Source organism: Planococcus citri, chromosome 3 (assembly GCF_950023065.1).
Source record: "Planococcus citri chromosome 3, ihPlaCitr1.1, whole genome shotgun sequence".
NCBI classification, from domain to species: domain Eukaryota; kingdom Metazoa; phylum Arthropoda; class Insecta; order Hemiptera; family Pseudococcidae; genus Planococcus; species Planococcus citri.
In genome coordinates, this window is record NC_088679.1 from 36,118,849 (window position 1) to 36,139,366 (window position 20,518).

General features: G+C 34.2%; 1 protein-coding gene across 7 annotated transcripts in view; it reads right to left on the bottom strand.

Moving 5' to 3' along the window:
- Window positions 1-20,518, bottom strand: part of LOC135839718 (hemicentin-1-like) — a 348,326-nt gene that overhangs the window by 135,019 nt on the left and 192,789 nt on the right. For all 7 annotated transcript variants that reach the window (XM_065355879.1, XM_065355878.1, XM_065355873.1 and 4 more), the window contains 2 exons: window positions 9,464-9,596; window positions 6,279-6,493 (listed from right to left, as the gene is read on the bottom strand). In XM_065355879.1, the coding sequence (XP_065211951.1) occupies window positions 6,279-6,493; window positions 9,464-9,588 (340 nt within the window). In that variant the 5' untranslated portion in view covers window positions 9,589-9,596. The remainder of the gene's footprint in view (window positions 1-6,278; window positions 6,494-9,463; window positions 9,597-20,518) is intronic.

Consider the following 20,518-nt stretch of genomic DNA (forward strand, 5'->3'; position numbering starts at 1 on the left):
AAAAGGATGAAATTGCAATATATCAGAACTTTTTCAAACCTACTATCAAGAGTTGTTCGTGAAAAATTTTAAAAAAATTATAAGTATCTTCTGGGAAAAATGTGCTTTTCTAGCTTTTAAACGGCACTTTCAGTAAGTTCTGTTCTTTCAAAGGTGCAATCATAGCATGGGAAAGTTGCCAGTGAGCAACGACATTGACAGCAAAAATTTTACTGTAGAAATATGTTTGTAAGGTCCATAGAAGTAAAACCACACAACTTCCCCCACCCAACCGCGCTTACGCTCTCCCACAATGTGCATCTTGACCCTCAAAAACCAGTTTTTCGCCATTTTCTTTCCCGCATTGCATTTTAGCGAAAAACACGTGGTTAGACAAAAGAATCTACGTCGAATTACCGGATCAAGTATTATGTATTTTATCAACTGTCCTTGTATCTACAAGGGGGTGGGGCTACAACCATTCGAATGAGAGGGGTTTTCTGAAAAATACATAAAGGCTATAAGCGCATAAGAGGGGTGAAATGGCCTCAGAGAGTTGAAAAGTATGGGATGTTGGATGGATGTGGGTTCATTTCTGCAGAATTGGCATGGGGGTTTTGGTTCTTTTTGGTACAGGTGCAGGGGACGGTTGTTTTTTTGTGTTGGAAGAGTTTGCCTGCCAGTTTGTAAATGTGCTGTGACTGATTAGAGATTTAATTTCATCAAGAGTTAGAGAGGAGGGGACAGCGGCTGTTTTTGCTAGTCTGATCAGAAAAAATGTTTTGAATGGATAGCAGTGAACTTATAGAAAGTCGCTTTGGATTAGGAATGTTTTGTTTTCTGTTTGAATGGAAATTACACCTATCTATTACGCAATGTTTTATGGCAGTGAGTTCTGCAGTAAAAATTGAGGCACAGTTGTGAATTTTGAAATTGAGGACTTTAGTCATTAATTGAGTAAGCATAGCCAGTATGAATGTTGGAAATTTTTGAACCATCTGTGAAGCCTAAGTTATATTCTGTATAGTTTGATATCAGTTCCAAGTAATAACTCTTGATTAATAACGGGGAGTGATCATGTTTTGGATAGTTTCTTAAATAGAGTTTCATCTGTATAGGTTTGAGAGACCAAGGTGGGGATAAGATATTGGTTTATGGATAAGGTTTTCTAGGTCAATTTGTAAGTTATTCATTTTTTTGATAAATTCTGGGATTGGACCTGAAGTATGGAGGAAATGCTGAGAGTTGTAGATATTGAGTGATTTTTGAAGAGGGTGAGATGGATTATTTGGAACAGTTGTTATGAATTTGTAATTGTCATGAGAATTTTCCTAAAATCAGGAGGAAGCTCTGCAGCTTCACAATAAATGCTAAGTATTAATTGGAGATGAATAGAGAGCACCTATGCAAATGCGCAAGGAGGAATTTTGAACAGTTTTGAGAATGTTAGTAGTTTTATTTGAGAGATTTGTAAGGCATGGACTTCCATATTCAATTTTACTACGTATCAGAGCTTTATACAAAAATCAAAGATTTTAATTCCTCTGAAATGAATAAACTCGTATGGTGTATTACGAGTTGAATTTTGTCTGGGCGTTGACTTTAGCCACTTGGCAGATTAGGAAGAGGGTTAGGGGTTCCCAAAATCGCGAAAATCAATTATTTTTGGTAAAAATTACCTACTTATCATAGGAAAAATTGACAAATTTGTTCCAAATTCGGATTATTGGTGTAGTTAAAGGTATTGAAATCACACAGATCTGACAGGTCACGAAAATTCAAAACAGATCGTTTTCAAAATTACTTGAGATACAGCTATACAGAATAAGTACTGAGTATAAGTAATCAACTTCATCCATCTTTATTCCTGAACCTAGCAGCTAGGTTTAATACGTAGGTATACAAATTGGCCCATGTAGCAGGCACTTGTAACACGCTGCTTTGTTTTATTCATTCGACGAATCAACTAATCTTTCACTGCGGTCATTAATAATTGCACTGGGATATAGACGTTAATACTCTATACGATTACCATGTCACCGTGAACTGACAATGCTATAGGCTGGAGGTATTTAGTTTACATCTTGAATTAACACAATCCCTTGGCCGACCTCGCCTCATAATGTATACATACATAAATAGCCGAGTCAAGTTTACCCTTTTGTACACATATTCCATTCTATATAGAACATTAAGTATAAGCTATACGCATACGCAACATACATGACCAATATCACACTCGAAACATTTCTGTTTAAATCTTGATAACCCAGAATCGTCCTCACAGTCTTGCTCGCCTCGGCCTCGGCCTTACCCTCACCCTCGAAAACAATGACGTATTAAAATTGTACCGAGCATATTTAGTCTAAGCATGTCTAACCACACGTTAAAGTAACTGTATATTATAGTTTCAAATTGTATGTAAACTTTTGCAGTGACAAAGCTGCCAGCTAACAACGGTTCACTTGGACTTGTTAGGTATACCTAAATGTGTATTGTAACGTATTCCTTGCCATCATCCCTATACACATATAACGCCGTTCATACGATTTACAAGTATTACAATGAGAAATTTAAACCTCGAAAAGTTTATTTCCAAAACAATGAATTCGGGTTAACTAATCTTGAAATACCGGAATATGAACCGTCATGTACGTCTTTTGCCGTCTTACTTGCACGCTATATACGTATAATACTTACTATACACAGTTTATAAAACGTTTTATTCGACTATTGTGCAAAAGTTTAAAATTTACGCTGCAAATATACTGGCGAAGATTTCGTCGCCGCTGTCACCCTCTCCTGTTCACCAACAGTGAGAAGTAGCAGCCGAACTCACGTCATACATAACAAGACGGCGGCAACGTTTGCGCAGCTACGCGGAATTTCAAAGAAGCAAGCATCACTAGAGAAGAGAAGATGCCATGCTACAGAACTGAAATTACTCCTTTAAACATTTTATAAGTTAATAAACTTCACAGGGCGTAACTTTTAACAACATAACAATGATATGAATTGAGGTCGTAGTTTTTAGCTACACCAAGCACATCTCATCTCTTTTGCCTCGTTCAATGATTTCCATAACATTTATAATCGTACGTATACTTTACGTCTGTATGATGGGCTTTTAACACAGTTTCTTTTCTCTCTTTTTTTTTTTTAGCTGTTTAATGGTCTTGATCAGGTTGGGTTAGTTTTCATAGATCAAGTTTTATTACTAATGAATCAATATTTTGAGCCTCACCTCAACACTTGAAAGAATCCTACTTTTGATTATTTGTGAAATTTCACCTTTCAAAATGAATTGGACAGGAATGATACAAGATGTAAAAAATTACTTATAAAAAGTTGTCATTCTTTCCAGCTTCGAAAGAGGTAAGTTGATTTTACAATTTTTAAAAGATCTCTTGTGTAGTAGGAATACCCAAAGTAATTTTTTTTAAATACATATATTTACTTTCGTGATCATGTGTATAGAAGAAATTAATTAATCGAACTAAGTATGCACGTAATTATAAAGCCACAAGTTAATTTTGGCAGCCAATAGGAGCCATAATATTTATCCAGTCCATGAGCAGTCCATTGCATGTCAAAGTTGTTTTCAAAGGTGTAGCCCAAGAGGAACCAATGAGCTCCATACCAAAGTCAATTTCTAAGTTGTAACTCAATTCAAGAGGAACCAATGAGCCCAAATGAAAGTTTAAAATTCAAGCACCAAAGAAAATAATAGGATCCTGCTAATGAAGAATGATTAAATTGAGCACAAGTACCTAAGAGTGTCGTGGATATATTTAAAAACCAATGAGTAATTAGAAGAAATTATCAAAGAGTCATTCCCAAAGGAATAAATACAAGAAAATGCCACAATTGAAGTATTAAGGAGGCCATTATTTTCAAGACAGGGAACAATGACTTCCCATTATGTCTCAAACACCTATTCAGGGATGAGACCCGAAATTCTTTAAATACAGTTTGTAACTTTAAATGTGAACCTCGTCACAACAAAACGTTAATAAAAAAAATTTTAAAATGGGATTATGTCATTACAAATCCGAAAAATCTCTATCTAAAAACTGAAAATATAATAACAAAATTGAACACCTCGTAAGACGATATTGGGGCATTAAGACTAAAAATCCCTTGTGATTCCGAAATATATCAAAAATCCAACACTTTTGTAATATTAATCCCAAAATTACTCCAATGTCTAAAATTCCTAAATACTTTGAAAGTATACCAACTACTTCCACTTCAGTGGACAAATTTGGATTCGTTAAAATTCACATTAGAAACTAGTCATTACTTTGATGACATATCATCAAAAATTTTGAATGAAAATTGGAAATTATCAACTCCCAATTTTGAAATTAAAATCTCAACTGAACAGTTGAGGAATAAATTAAAACTATTAGAACTTTCAAAACCGCCAAAAAGCTTATTCCAATCTGATTTTATAGGTGAATTATTGTTGTACTTAATCTGGTTAATAGGGCTTACCATTATATCCTCCATCAATATTTATCTATTCTTCAAACTATGGTGGGATATACCTAAATGTAAGGAAAAATAGACCCCCACCAGTAGCCCCGCAAAAATATAAGGTAGCAAAAGCACAAATTGATTCCGAATTTAATGAGTTAGAAACATCCCAAATGTGAACTTGTATATTTTATGATAGGGGACCACTATAATCGTCCTTTGCAAACTGATTAGTTCATGTGAGACTACTGTGTTGAGTGCAATCAAAGTTATTCAAATGTTGAAAAGCATGCTGGAATATGAGACCAAAGATAGATCTTGATCAATACTTTTTGCCAAATGTTGGCAGCTTAACCAATCTTCTTAATATGTGAATGTTGAGAGAATTGTCTTCTCAGAAAAAAATATTTCTATGACTTACTCATTGACTAAAAGATGTTTTCGGATTGGTTGACCAAAGTGATGGTTATCATCCTTATTTTGTCTATCAGTTGTGGGTTATAAATTAGTTAATCTTAATTATTTTCCTTTGACCAGTTGGGATTCTTTAAATTATTTTTATTCAATAGGCAGATAATTATGTCCTATTATCAAATCTATGTGATTATTTGGTTCTTATAAGTATTTTTATTCATTGAGTGTATATGTGCTATTACTTTGATTCTGTTAATTATTTTTATTCAATAGATGGATAAATATGTGTTATTACCAAATTCATGTGATTATTTGTTTTTTTAAATTATTATGAACTAATAATTGTAGAAGAAAAATAACCTAAGAAGTAAGTAACTATTTTTAATTTCACATGATCGGAAAATGAGTAGTTTCCTAGACAGTTTTGTGTTTGGAAAATACGTCTTTAACGCATCTATCAAAACATGTGCGGAAAACAGTTACTTTCCTCCCTAGGGAGGAAAGTAACTGTTTTCCACACATGTTTACAAATTCGAAATCAGCCATTTTTTTAAATTTTAGCATTTATTTTCCTCTCATATGAAATTAAAATAGTATACGCGACAGGATTGGACAGTAACGCGATTAACTTGTGCGATTTAAGTCGCTCGGCTTCGCCTCGCTCCTTAAACTTCGCACTCGTTAATCGCATACTTTCCGCTCCTGTCACGTAATATACTATTACTCGATCTTTGTTGCAGGTACCTGTACAGAGTGAATAGGTACAACAGAAAATGAAGTGCTCGCAACATCGTATCATAATAGTATACACTAAGTGTAAATATTTAAAAAAAACACCTCGGTTTCGATGTAATTTGGCAAACACGGTGAGGTAATTCAATTAACGAAACAATGCCGCAGCAGATACACGTTTTTCTGTAGAAACACAGAGACCGATGGCGGCGTTGGCGGTGGCACCAGGTCCGCTCCGGTTCAGCAAACCTTTTCCAAAATACCTCAACTTCTCCCTTACTCCTGCGGCAATCAACGGTACACCGGCGGCTTTACGTATTAAAGAACGAACCAGGATAGCACGTTGATCTTACACCGCAACGTTTTCCAATTCAGAATTTGCTAACCACCGAACGAGAGATGAATACGTTAAGAGTGTTGTTTAATTATTTCGCAAACAGGGCCTCGAATTTATATATACGTAATTATTACGCTTATTGTACCGACGTACCAACAGCTTTCAATTCCCATAACAATTTCATCGTCGCCGAGTTAGAGACCGACTCGTAAACGACAACATAATTATAGCTAATGAAAACCAACATGATGAATTATTTCATTACCAAAACCTATATGTATGTACATTTGTAGCTGCAAATACACATAAAAGCTGTATTGTTCAAGGTATTACTTACGTATCACCGTTAAATTGACATTCTGATTCCTGGTGGGCGATTTCTTGAAATCCACTCGACATCTGTATAAACCGCCGTCCGAGTCACGAACCGCTTGCAAAGTTAATCTGGCCGGATATTTGCCCGATCCTAATTCGAAGGTAACTCGACCTCCGACTGTCTTGTCATCCGCCCAATGTGAACCACCTGTAGTTGTTTTATCTCGACTATCATAGCTGTAACATTCAAGATACAAACATAATAAAATATAGAATGATGTCGAGTAGGCACATTGTAATCATGTCAGTCAGAACGATCATAATTTTGTTAGGTTAAGTCAATGCGAATACTTTAATAAATTTGCAAGAAGCTATGTGGAAAATGATGTTATTGCCAAAACGTTGACTTATCTCAATCTATGAGTTTGCGATTTGGGAATCAAAATATAAATTCAATTCGGGAGAATGGAGATGAATTTTTCTATCAAAAATTAGGTACCCAAAGAAATTTATAATACCCAGACCCAATTAATAAAGGCACATATTTGGAATATCTTTACAACTCGGACATTTCTTCGCATTCATCTCCACACGACTTGACAAGTAAACGTAGCCAGGCACCCTCTTTACAGGCAGGTAGGTCTTCTATACCTACCTCATCTACAAAGAATAATCCAACCAACCAAATTCACAAGACACAGGTAGCTACTACCTAACGCAACGTTTACCTTAAGTAAAACATACAACCTACTTAAAATGATTAAATTCGTTGACAGTCAAAGAATTTTCATCACTGTAGGGTACGTAAGTCGTTCTCGTTTAATTTTTTCTCCATTGATTTTCATTCGCCTGTACACGATGTAATTTTATATACGTAGTGAGTTTCAATTTGAACACAGAATTTTACAAACTACAAAGTAAAAGAATTACTTTTCGTTTTACGCTTGTTATATTCGTACTTTAAATGAAAACACTTGGGTTAGGTCTGAAGTAGCAGTACTGCGGGTTATTCGAGTACAAAATTAACATTTTTCATTACAACAGCTAGTTCAAAACGTTATCTTCAAATTACATTCCGAAGAACACTACTTCTTATGCGTGAATTAAAAACTGATTTTTTTTACTTTATGTTATTGGTTTAGGTAGTTAGGTTAAGTATTTAAATGCCTGCAACTAGGAGGTTTAGTTTTTTTTTTCCAAACTAATTACCTATTTCTTTTGATCGGTACTTGATTTAATGCACGGTTCACTTAAGATGAATACGAAAAAGTCATCTGAATACGAGTACCCTGCGCAAATTACGGCGCTTTTTACGCTTTCAAAGACTTAAATCGCTTTAATGTCAACATTTTCAACCTTCCTGTACCCAGAAATTGATCCAGAAAATAAAATAATTAATTAGACGGTCTGAAGTCTATAAAGATAAGTCAATGACCCTCCTAAGACTCTTTAAAAGATGAATTTTACCTTTCAAAAATAATAACTAAATAAATGAACACTAATTATTTCGGGGTGACGAAAATCGCCAACTTCGATAAATATCAATGCTTTCTTGAAAATTGTGTTTTCATTAACCGAAAAATCAACATAAATTTTATCGCGAAAACTGAATTGTGTTGGCGCTTCGTTTTTGATAGGAAAAAATCAACGCTTTCTTGACTGGGTTTACATTAAGCAATCAAAAAAAAATCATAAATACGAGTACTTAGAATATGTACGTACATCTGCTTTAACCAATGGTAAGTAGACATTTTTTTTTTTCATTCTTGTGGCATAAAAAATTATGGGTTGTCTTTTTTTAATCTGATATTTTTCTTTCTCATGGTATAAGAATTAAAGACTCCTCAAGATAGTTTTTGAGAAAAAAAACTCAATATAATTTTTTTTCTTTCTTGCAGTATAAAAAATTATGTATCTACACTTCGACATAGTTTTCGAGAAAACAATTTTTTTGAATTAAATGTCGTTTTCTGATCTCAAAAAATGATTTTTCACGTGAGAAACTGACTTTTTAAATATTTGTGATATCTGGTACAAAAAATTATGAGCTGCTCGAGATAGTTTCCACGAAAAAATGGTTCAAAGCAGTTTTCATCCAAAAATTCTTTTTTAAAGTTTGCAGATCTAGAAAAATGTTTGGCCACAATCTGAAAAATCCGAACTTGAAGTTATAATTGTTCAAAAAATTACAAAATTTTCAACTTTTCTTGTTGGGTCACCTTTGTTGTTGACCCAACTTTCGATTTTTCCAGGATTTTCAACTGGTGGATACTTCGATCATATTTTTTTAAATAGCAGATCTATTAGGAAAAAATCGAAAAAAATTCAAAAAAATTATCACTTGAGGTGTGTGGATGAAAATTGGAGCAATTGTAGAATAATTCGTTAATTTTTTTAAAAAGAATGTAGGATGTACCTATACTTACCTACAGTAAAAGTTATGAAAATCAGTACAAAACTCATATTAACTACCTCGAATCGAAATTCATTTCATATTTTCACCCATTCTAAAATCTTCAGCTCAAAATAATTTTCGATTTTTCCATGATTTTTTTTCAACTGGTAGAAGGTGTCCGTATGAGAATCGGATCATATTGTAGAATAATTCGTTGAACATGATCGAGAATAAACCTTGAATTAATTTTCACTCCTTGTGGTAAAATTTAAAATCTCCAAAATCTTTCTCGAATGAACAGAAATAGATTTTTGATTTTTGCTTGATTGTAAATCGGCTAATAAGATAAAAACGATCGAAGTGTTCTCTTGGAAATCAGCTCAACATGGATAAGTTCGTTAAACAGATCAAAGTTAAGTCTATAATGTTTCAATTTTCAAAAAAAAAAGAGAGAGAAATGAATCAAAAACACATCGTTTTAGTAAATTTTTCAAAAAAACAAATGAAAATAAAAATAAAGATTTTTTCGAGTTTTGATGAAACCTAACAAAAAATTGAGTTTGAATGACTTCAATAAGACATGAGAAAAATTTTCAATTTCTCGGTTACCGTGTGACCTCACAGCTCGAGCTCGAAGTTTATAAAATTTTATGGGGAAAATGAAAATGTGCCCACTTTACATTTTCTCATTATCATCGATCATAGTTCAGCGTACTTAAGAACATCGAACTCAAACCATCATTATTTTTATGCAGCCCAATTCGGCAAAAAGTTTACCTAAAAATAAGTTTAAGAAAATATTTTCACATTACCTGTAGATAGGCGACGATAAACCTTCTTTATACCAGATAACCAAGTACATCAGATCGTTTTCAAACGGTGGAGTAATATTGCAAGACAGCATAGCAACGCCTCCAGCAACAGCTTCTGTTTCCATAAACGATACTGCATAAAAACAAAAAGAAAAACCTCGATAAAAATAGGTTTGGTACATACATATCTATTGTAAATTCACCCTCTTGGGAAAATTTTAAAAAATTAAAAAAAATGAAATCGACCACACAACGAGGAGAAAAAATTTATATAGTGTAATTATAGGGGTTAATAGGATTTGGTTAATTTATGGATATATTAAACGTTAAGCTATTTATCAACGCTTATATTCGATAAATCAAATATTTGCCTTGAACTAAACATACAGATGGCACTTTTACCCTCGAAATGAACATTAAATAATCCTCGTATTAAACACGCGAGATTTAATAGTCTAATTATTTCGGGGCTAGCCGATAAATATATAGACGTAGCGAAATTTTATTGACTTGTCGCACGCTATACAGCCGGCGTCCGACTAACAAATAGATCAAAAATTTTATACAAAAGGGGTCGTATGTTGACAGCGCCATATAGCCGTTATTTCGTCTACAATTTCCTTTATTAAACATTGCGCAAACTATTTCAACATGGATGTTTCAATTTCACGTACTTGGGCGAAAGCGCGATAAGAACACCGTAGCGTATATATTGGTTTCGTGCCAATGGAATAAACATACATAAACATACGTAAATACGCCATTCAAAAGCCCGCCAATGTGCTTATGCTTACGTTATCTGTGAAAAGAAAGTCCACCTAAGTAGATGAGAGGTCTACCGTGGATCGGATATGCTCGAATGTACGCAGATATTTATGAGATTATGAATGGTGGAACAAAATGAACCGTCTACACTTTTTTTTTATTGAAACAAAACGAGGTAAATGCATTCGTCAAAAATACTCCTACTTCACTTTGTTTTCAACTCTTCATCAATTAGTTAAAAGCTCTTAAGCTTTTTTGAAATGCACTAACTGTATATGGTACCACATAATAAAGCAACTGCGCAAAAATATAAAAAAGTTTCACAATGCGGATGTGCGCTCTTTATTGTGCCACGAGGCTAATAAACCTTCACTCGACAATAAAAACCTTTACACCATACTCACTCATCGAACTCGCAAGTCTACGAATGGTATCTTTCTATGTACTTACGATACGTAGAATTATTGCATATATTAATGATTATAGACTCATTCACTCGTACACAAAAATTCTTACTATTGTAATTAGAAGAGAAAATACGGGTATATTTATGTAGCTATGGGGTATTTTATTACGATAGGTAGTTAGATTTGATCGAACTAAAAACATGATTCATTAGATATTAAACACACTCCTTGTCTTAGTCAACAGATGACCTACCCCAAGGATGTGAAGATAAGGAGGAAATGAGGCATCCAGTTTATGGGAGATGAATTCAATTGGTGCTGCAATGTAATAACAGATAGAGAAGTGGTTTCAATTTATGTTAACCCAACAGAAATCGAAAGCAGTGTACAACGAACTGAATAATGCATGTCATTGAGGATCACAAGGAGCTATTTAACACTACCATCGAGCATATTTTGGTAAAAACAGGGTGTATGAGAGTTGAAAGTGATGGTGAGGTCTCAGTTGAGCAAGAGCTCCCTTATCTCGTAGGAAAAGAAAGGAGAGAAATTAAAAGACTGGTTTCACTACAATGCAGGTTTGAAGGGGAATGGTATCAAGTTCGACAGTTTGGAGGAAATTTTGGATCAGAATTGGGAAGAAAAAGTTTCCACTTTTTCTATTAAAGAAACAACTTTACTAGTGACCTGGAAAAGAGATTGAAAAATATTCACTTGGATAAGTTTGAAGAGGAAGGTTACTATATAAAAAATTCAATGTTTTTAATATGGAATATTACATTAACAATTTTAAGTATAGGTACCTAAGTCTAGTAATAGGCATTGTAGGTATTTGTATATTTATATATGATAAATTTATAGAATTAAAAAGCAAGGTAAATATATGTACTATTAGAGCCATGTGGGCACCAAGGTTTCTGCCACAAGATGTATTGGCAGAACATTGGCAGAACTTGGGAAGCCCACGTGCCCATTATGTCGAACAAAAATCGAAGAAAGTGTAATAAATGTGTAAAATTGTACATATTGTTTTAAATAGAATCTAATGATGAAAATTTAAAAAAATAAAAAAACTTACAAAAATAGCTGAAGCTAAGAATTCAAGTTCAAAAAATAGACTAAGTCGGTAAGTTAATTTTTTGAATTGAATGTATGTAGTGTTGTATTTTACCTATACAAAGCCATTTGCAATTGGTTTGATCTACATAAGTAGCAGCATAGTAGGATTTTTCATTTTAGTAAATATATTCTTACTATTTTGTTAAAAATTATTATTTTTTTTTTGAACAAAATCATGTATGAACTGATTGAAATGAATATACCAAAATATATTATCATTTCAAGTTTAAGTTGATAAGTAATAAGTCAGAAGAATGAACTCGCGTATTTACGGCGAACTGCTTATGCAGTTTTATCAACATCCTTGAAATCGGACAATTATTCGCGAGGAATGGAGATTTGAAGGAAAAATAAGATCAAATTGCCAATGTACAAACATACAATTATCTGAAAAATCTAGTTTTCCAACATTCGATTTTGAAGCCCGGTTTTCCAATACTGCCACGCTCTTTCTCCCTAATTTTTTTTAAATTTTCCAGCTTATTCTAACAAACAATTGACCTTAGGGAAAGTTTGAGGTTTTTTCAACGGTTTTGCAATCTCAGCACCGTTTCTAGACAGTCTAGCCATCAAACAACAAAAATTATTCATTATCCCCCCCCACAATCAGTTTTTAACCTTTGACCTCTGAATTTACGCGTAATTTTTCCTGCTCTCCGGGTCTAAAAATCCGTAGGGACAGACAGGATCTGTTAAGCCGAGCCGGAGGGAAAATGGTCCATATTTAACCTGGTTATACCAGAAAAACATCTGACCTTGACCCCAAGGTCAAATTAAAAAATCTGCTCTGGGGAATTTGTTCTTTGGCCCAGGCCGAGGATAACGCCCCAAACCGCTTAGAAATCCGATTATATCTAACCCGAAAAATGACGAGGAAAAAGAAAGTGAGCTGACGAAGATCAGCACTCACAAGGGAACTACCCAAGGTGTTACACGCCGATCGAAAAAATTTTTTCACAGGCGGATAGAGCATCAAAAAATATACTATGATCCAAAATTTCAGCTGCTGAGGTTCACAGGGGGCGAAATTATGGGGGTTTGAATATCGAAAAATCACAAAAATACACAAAAATACACTGAAAAAAATATAAAAGTTGAAATCATTCGGCACTCTGTTCGCCTCAGCAGCTAATTTTTTGGCCACGATCTACCATCGATATATGACGCCTTATGGTGGACAAGTCGCCGCGATCTGCGTGTAACACCTTGGGTAGTTCCCTTGTCAGACTCAGCGTCCCAACCCAGGAAATCCGCAAAAGACAAAAAACCAAAGAATAACCGCAAAAAAACCCCGAAAAATACCCAAACTAATGATGGAAACAGCGAAAAGTCCTCCCCCCCAAAGGCGGACTCAGCAGCTGAGTACAAGAACAAGTTCGTTAAACGTATCAAGAAATGTAGGGACCTCCTAGAGGAAAGCCAAAACTTAAAAGGTACCGTTAGGGAGGGACTAACTAAACTTTTTGCCGAAATGGAAGAAATTGCCATTAACATGTCTAACTCCGTATAAGGATGAGGTGGCCAAGTCGGCTTCTGGTCGTTGTTTTGAAAAAAAAAAAAGACAAAACAGTGTACCTAATGATTAATGAACTAAATCATACGTATGGTTTTAGAGATTCTTATGATAAACGTAAGTTCATTTTTTGATCAGTTTTTCCGACCCCCTCCTCGTTTCTCTTCCCTTCATCGATACCATAGAATATAGAAACTCAAGGCATGTAAAATTTTCACTCTAATATTCGCATAAATGACCAGCGTGCTGTGAAATAATTACACGACCGATTAAAAAGGTCCTTCGAAGTATTTGCGAATTGGTTAACAATGAAAACACTACGCCGCCATAGAAAGCCTTTCAAGTGAACCCCGAACTCCATCTGTGGTAAAGTTTAAAATTCAAGATGGGCCGAGTTATTTTCGTTTAAAACTTAAAGCTGGCATGATTATTGGATAAAATTACCGCAAATTCATTGGTAGCGAAAATTAATCTGTTACTAATTAAATTTCAATTTGCTTTAATGTGTTGTTACATTAAGCCGACGAAATACACATCAATGTTTCAACATGGCTACGTTTTCGCAACCGGGCCAAATACTATACACTTACAGCTCGCTGCTATTCCGTCGAACAAAAACCTTGATTAGTACTTACCGAAGACTGTCATTCATTAGTAATGCGGCTACTATACAGAGATTTCCTTTTAGCAAGGAGAAATATTCAGATTAAAAAAACATGACAGTAAAGTAAACCGCACCAAAAGCTCGCAAGTCGAAGACGTTTTCGGTGATTTTATATCTTACCACATAGTCTGGCGGTTCCTTAAGAAATGTTTTTTATGAACTTGAAAGAGAAATAACGAGACCTTGACTGAATTCATTACGTATCTTATAATCGCATTCCGAAAATACGCGCTTTCTAGCAACTAGCTGCGCTCTGTGGGTAAAACATCTCAGAGCAACTTGTCGCGCGAGAAAATATTCAGTAAGGGAAAGTGGAATTTTTCAACATTAAAATAAATTTTTTTAATTAAAAATATTAAATCATTTTGAGGTAAATATAATGAAGAATACGGCGGCTATGAAGTTCTCCTAAAGTACAAGTCATAAGGAAAAGTACAAAATTATTATGCCTGCTCTTGGTTTTTTCCCCCGTTGGAAAATTTACTAGGACGCATTTTTTCACCGAAACCCGTATAACAACCCAACTTACCGGAGATTTATTGACTAAATTCCTAGCATTTTTACCTTTTATTCATTCATTTGTCGTTTTTCTCACAGCCGAATTCCTAACGTGCTTGTGTAAACTAGCATGTCAAACTTTTACGCCTATCGAGTTGAGACGTGTATCGTCAGAGCAGAAATGTACAATCTTTCTTTCGATATACTTTGTTCTTTATTTGTTCAGCGAGTTCATTTGTAACTTTTCCAACTCTTTTTCAATTTCAAACAAGAATTCTTTCAACTTAAATAATGATATCGATGTTAAATAAAAATGTTGCCGCGATACATTCGTCGTGTCTTGTGTACAGTATAAAGAACGTGATTACATAACCCCTTGTTTTTTTTTTTTTTGCTTTTACGTTTACGCCACTGTGTAGGGTTTTAGGTGAGATTTTTAACCTTTTTGATCGATTCATTAATCAGCTTCGAACTTGGTAACTTTTTAGTGTTTTTTTTTTCGAAATTGAACTTGCTACACCTTTTTATTTCGCATTAATACAACGCCAAGTTAAAATAACTGAGCTTCCAGGGTGTTCCCTCCGATTTGAACAAGACAGCCACTTTTGAAAAGCGCATGATATGAAACACCCACATCCATCAAACGTTTTGCAGCCCAAAGAATTAACTTTTCAAAGATTCATCGAATGCGACTCTTCACCGAATCGATGAAAAACGTAAGAAAGATAAAATTCGTGAATATGAGGGTAAAATAGACTATCTAAAATTGTCATTATTAAGGTGAAAATTCCAGCCTTCCATAATGGTAACAATAAACGCGTGCATTCGGCTCACAATACACACGATGCTCATGAAACCGAGAAAACAACGCGTCGAGGGGAAGAAAGAAAGAGCACGAACGGAATAAACTTTTATTTAGAAACAATAGCCTGTCGGCTTCATTCTGTTACAATGAAAGACCGCAGGTATTGTTTCGCAAAACCGCCCCGAAGTACGATATCTGTTCTCTGTAATTCCTATACACATATATTCGAATAGGTTGTGTATCTGTGTACAGTATGTGCTGCCACATTCTCAGCTTTATGTGTGGTGTAAGTATATTGCTGAGCTACGAACACATCTTCTCTACTAACGCTCTGTCTCTCATCTCTCTCATGTTACGAAGTAAATAGGTAGTCTATAAATTCTTTATATCTTTGCCTAAAAAACACAATTTTAGATAAATAACGACAAATTCCTTCAACTCAAACACAGGAGTTGCTTTAACCAATTACCCATGTGTTCTCTTGTATGGAAAATTGGACATAATACGCATTTATTTATTTTCTCAATTAAGTACCTACCTAGTACCTACTACTAACAGTAGCAACTCCAACTAGACAGTGGCGTAGCCAGAGGAGCGAAGGGGGCCAATGCCCCCCATTGCTTTTTTGCCGACTTTTCTTGAGAAAAGGTCAGTAGGTATATCAATTTATGTATAAATTTGTGTCACGCTGAACTCGAAAGCTTCGAACTTTAAGTCGAAGGTGATTATGGCAAAATATTGGTATGATGCTGAACTAGAGACATTTTTTCAGCAGATCGGTGCGCCGGAGGTCGGGGGTTCGAATCTCACGCGAGGCATGAGGCAAGACTTTTTTGTTCACTTTTTTGTCAATTTTATAATCCTTCCAATTTTTTTCAATAATACCCAAATAATTTTTATGCAATCAAAAATCAAAATTGTTTCGAAATTTCTAGTATGACATCGCGACTTGCAAATCAATGGTTATTTTTGATGAATAACTGATAATTTTTATTTTAAAAAAAAAAACTATAATTTTTGGTAAATTTCCGGTAACTTTTGATCATTTTTTTTGGTAAATTAATAGTAATTTTTAGTAAGTAAATAAAATTAATTCTTTTCTTATCGATAAAACTGTTGGATTGGAGTCATTCGTGTATGGTAATGTGAATGTCTCGTGTTTTGTGTCTTGTGCATTTGGTGAGTTACTTATTTCATCATGAAAAGAACTATTCCAAGCTCCGATATTAGGAATTTCTTCGCAAAAAAGAAAATTAATTCAAATTCTGAACAATCATCCGGAAATGTAGAAATCAATGTGCCTCAGGAGGAATCTCCACCCATGTTATTCGAAGATGTGATTTAGTTCCTCTACGAGCGTCGACATTTTCCTTTTATAATTACACGTATTTTACTCATAATATTGTTCATGCTAAATTGTATTCGTAATTTTATATCTACCTAAAAAACGTGTACCTAGGTATTCAAATCGGCTAGGTATCTTATTGCTGGTTGTTTCACCATATTTTATCGACTAGGCTTCTTTCGTTCTTTTCTCTGTGAGTTAGGGTTCGATTTCTCGACTGCCTGGTTTAGGGAAATTAAAGGGAATTCGATGAATAAAAATTCACATATTTTTTATACGATTAAAATTGAATGTTTTGGAGATTATACCTTAAATCATCTACATTTAGATAACAGAACATAGATATCTTCAACAACAACAACCCCCCCCCCCCTTAATAAATCGTATTTTCACATGACGAACCAAAGCGAATAAAATTCTTCTCCATATGAACGAGGAAATCACGTAATTTGCCAAGTTTAGCAATGCATAATATAATATTCATATCAACGTCGAGACGCCAACACAACGGTACAAAACCACTATTACCCCCATATACCTACCTATAGTACACCGTCCACACCAATACACGCCGAACCGAAGATTTAAGCCGCTGTATTGGAAATTCTAGCCTCACGAAGAAGAGACAAAAAAGAGAAAAGAGGAAAGACTTGCAAAGGATTTACAATGTTTTCCTGCTCCTTACCTCGATAGTGTAAAAATATGCAAAAGTAATACGTGAAAGTCATGCGTTAGGTGGCGTGAAAAAACGACAGAATATGAGTAAAAATTGTTCCTTTAAAAAAGCGTCACGTTTCGAGTGCCCCTTTTCTCGCTTTTTATTTTTCTTATTTCAAGGATAAAAGGTATAAACATGAAGAAGTTAACACCGACTTGTCATTTTTTCCGATTTATCATAACACGACCATTTTCATCTTGACAATACCTTTTTCTTATTTTTAGATTTTTTTTTTCGCTCTTATCTATAAGCACTTGTCAATCGAAACTGCACTTTTTCAGCATCGATTGAAAAAAGGCCTCAGAGAGTTGCTAGAGAAGTTATTTTATTTTTTAAATTTATAGTAAGGGAAATGTTGAAAATAACTCAATTTAAATTGGTATGAATTTAAAAGAAAGTCTTTGCTGCGTCTGTTTCACGTTGAATATGAATTATAATTACTAGATAAGAAAAAATGAAATAACATTGATATGTAGTAAGGTATTTTAAAACCAGCATCAAACTAACTATGTACTTACATAAATTACTAACAAACTTAAAACAGGAACTTTACCTTGACAACCCAGAAACCCATGAAAAAACAAAACTGAACCTTACATTACACCACTATGGAGCCATGAAACTAAAAATACCATGTAGTTAACTATGAACTGACTGATAACTCAAAAAAACTAATTGATACTCAATTTCCATGCCTGGAAAAAAAAATCCTGAAAATACACATACCATATAGGTTCTGTTGGAAAAATAAAGATCGTTTTAAGGGAAAATTGTCTCCCTGAGTATATAGTGATTTTTTGAGTGTGAATCGTTTAAAAATGTTTAATGACGCGAATACTACTTATATTGTTATATAGTTTTGAAGGGTCGCCGGCATGAGGGGAACCATGACCCACTGGTTCAAATTGAACAGTGGCCACCTTTGAATGCTCACACCTATACTCGGAAGATTCCAATTTTTGATTCCCAAACAGGTAAGGAATAATTTGCATATTTTTTCTGTGTATGCCCTTTCATTTTTAATAGTAATTTTTTGGTAATTTTGATGTGTGTTCTTTATAGTGAATGTGATAGTGTCTCACTACCACTGCCAGAAATGTGCCGATGGCTGCTGTTTTACCATCAATTTGAAATTTCCCCTAGTCAACCAAGCTGTATCCTACGATGGCGAAAGTTTCATTAGGTAGACTTTAATACCTGCCAACTCGGAAGGAATACCATTTCCATAAAATGAGCCTCTAGTGAGTATATATTTCCGTGATATTTGTATTGGAGTAGTAATAAACAATATGTGTAAGACTAAAACCTTCATATTTTGCTTTTTAATAGGTTATACCTACCAGCGTTTCCTTTGGAAAGAATGCCGAATTGGCCGTTTTATTGCCAGCATGTACTGCTGACCATGGATGCTGTCAGAAGGCAACGTGTGGAATCAAGAGTGTGAGAGTCATTTTCAATACGTGCATTTGAAGTTATAAATCATGAACTAAGTATGGTTTTTTTGGGGAAATGTTGTATTCTTTTTATTTATTTATTTATTTATTTATTTATTTATTTATTTTGAAAAATGGGACTCATAAATTCAGGGACTAATTCAGAAAAATGTTTCTGAATTTTGAAAGGGGTCCAAGAGGCACTGAATCTGAAAAATAATTTTTGAAAAAGGTTTGATTTTTTGATTTTTTACAATTTTTGCAATTTTTATCATAATGGCTGGAATATTTTATTTTGTAAAATAAAATTCGAGACTTTTGGGGATATTTTTCATAAAACGTTTAGGTGAAAAACGAGACTTTTTGAAAAATAGGCGTAGACAATTTGTATTTCAGCAAAGGGCAGCGTTTTTCATCAATTTTTTGCAAAGAAAAATGAAATTTATTGTAAATGTTTGGTGATAAAAAAAAGTAAAAACTTTACACAATTTTTTTATCGAGAAGGTTAGAATATTTTGCAGCATTTTGGTAGAAAAGTTGAGATTTTTGTGGGGAAAAAAATGATATTATTGGCATTTTTGAACAAAATCAAAACTAACAATTTTAGCAGGAGTGGACTTTTTGGAAACATATCTACTCGAAAACCAAAACTAGATGATTTCCTGCTTTAATACAATCACCAAAACAGAAATATATTCATTGTACAAAAACAAAAAGTAAAATCAAGGAAAAATACAAAAATGTGAGAGAAGCAACCCTAACACTAGGGATGACATCCTCACTAGAATATATAGAGAGATCATCCAGTATTATCAATGTACTAAGGATGTCACTCCATGGATTAGGACCCATCTGAACAGGGTGCCATGGGATGACCAGCCCAACAATCAGGTAGGAACTTCAAAAGTTGGTTCAGCAGCATGAGATGGATGAAATGCCTATTCCTCCGGCAGATACAGAACCAGAAGTCTTGCAAGATGAAGTTAGGCGTTGTATAAGATATTACATTTTGTACCTATGAAGAAAGAGAAGAAGGCCAAGAAGAAGAACTTGAGCCATATGTCCTAGAATATACAAATACATATACCTCCTGAAGAGGTAAATGAAGAAGAGGAAGAGGACTTTCCCCTATGGAGAACGCTGTTGTGTTTGACTCACAAAAAAAGTGTGGTATGTCCAGTTCCAATGTGGTAATGCAGAGTTCTGTAGGTAATGTGCAGCCAAACTAATGTCAGAAGACAAACAGATGGTGTGCTCTTGTTGTGGGACTTCAATCATCTAAATGATTTTACATTTTTACCTATAAATATACAAAAATATTTACAGTATCTATGCATAAAGGTATCAACAATCATAAAATTCGCCGCGGCTAAGAAAGGTAAGTTATGAATTTTTTTCCTCGATTAATTTTTGTTCTATGTAAGTACACATAGAAAAATTTTAAATTGCAGTAGAAATTCTTCCTACATGATTCCAAATTGCATTTCAACTGAAAAACGCGGAACGTTTAAATATTGAGCAGAAGCCTGGATTTTTTTGAGAAAAATCAAGCTGAAAACTCTTTAAAACCTACTACATGTATCTCTCGAACATAAATACTTTATATTTATGGTTCTGTTATTTTTCCATGTCAAGTATTCGCCGGTAAAGTTTCTCTGATAGCAAGAGTAAAATTTTTTGAATACTTTTACATTTCTTTCGGTACATACGTTGCTTACTATTGGTATACACAGTATACATTCCTATCGGCGAAACTTTATTGTATTCTTATCCGACGACCAAAAAATG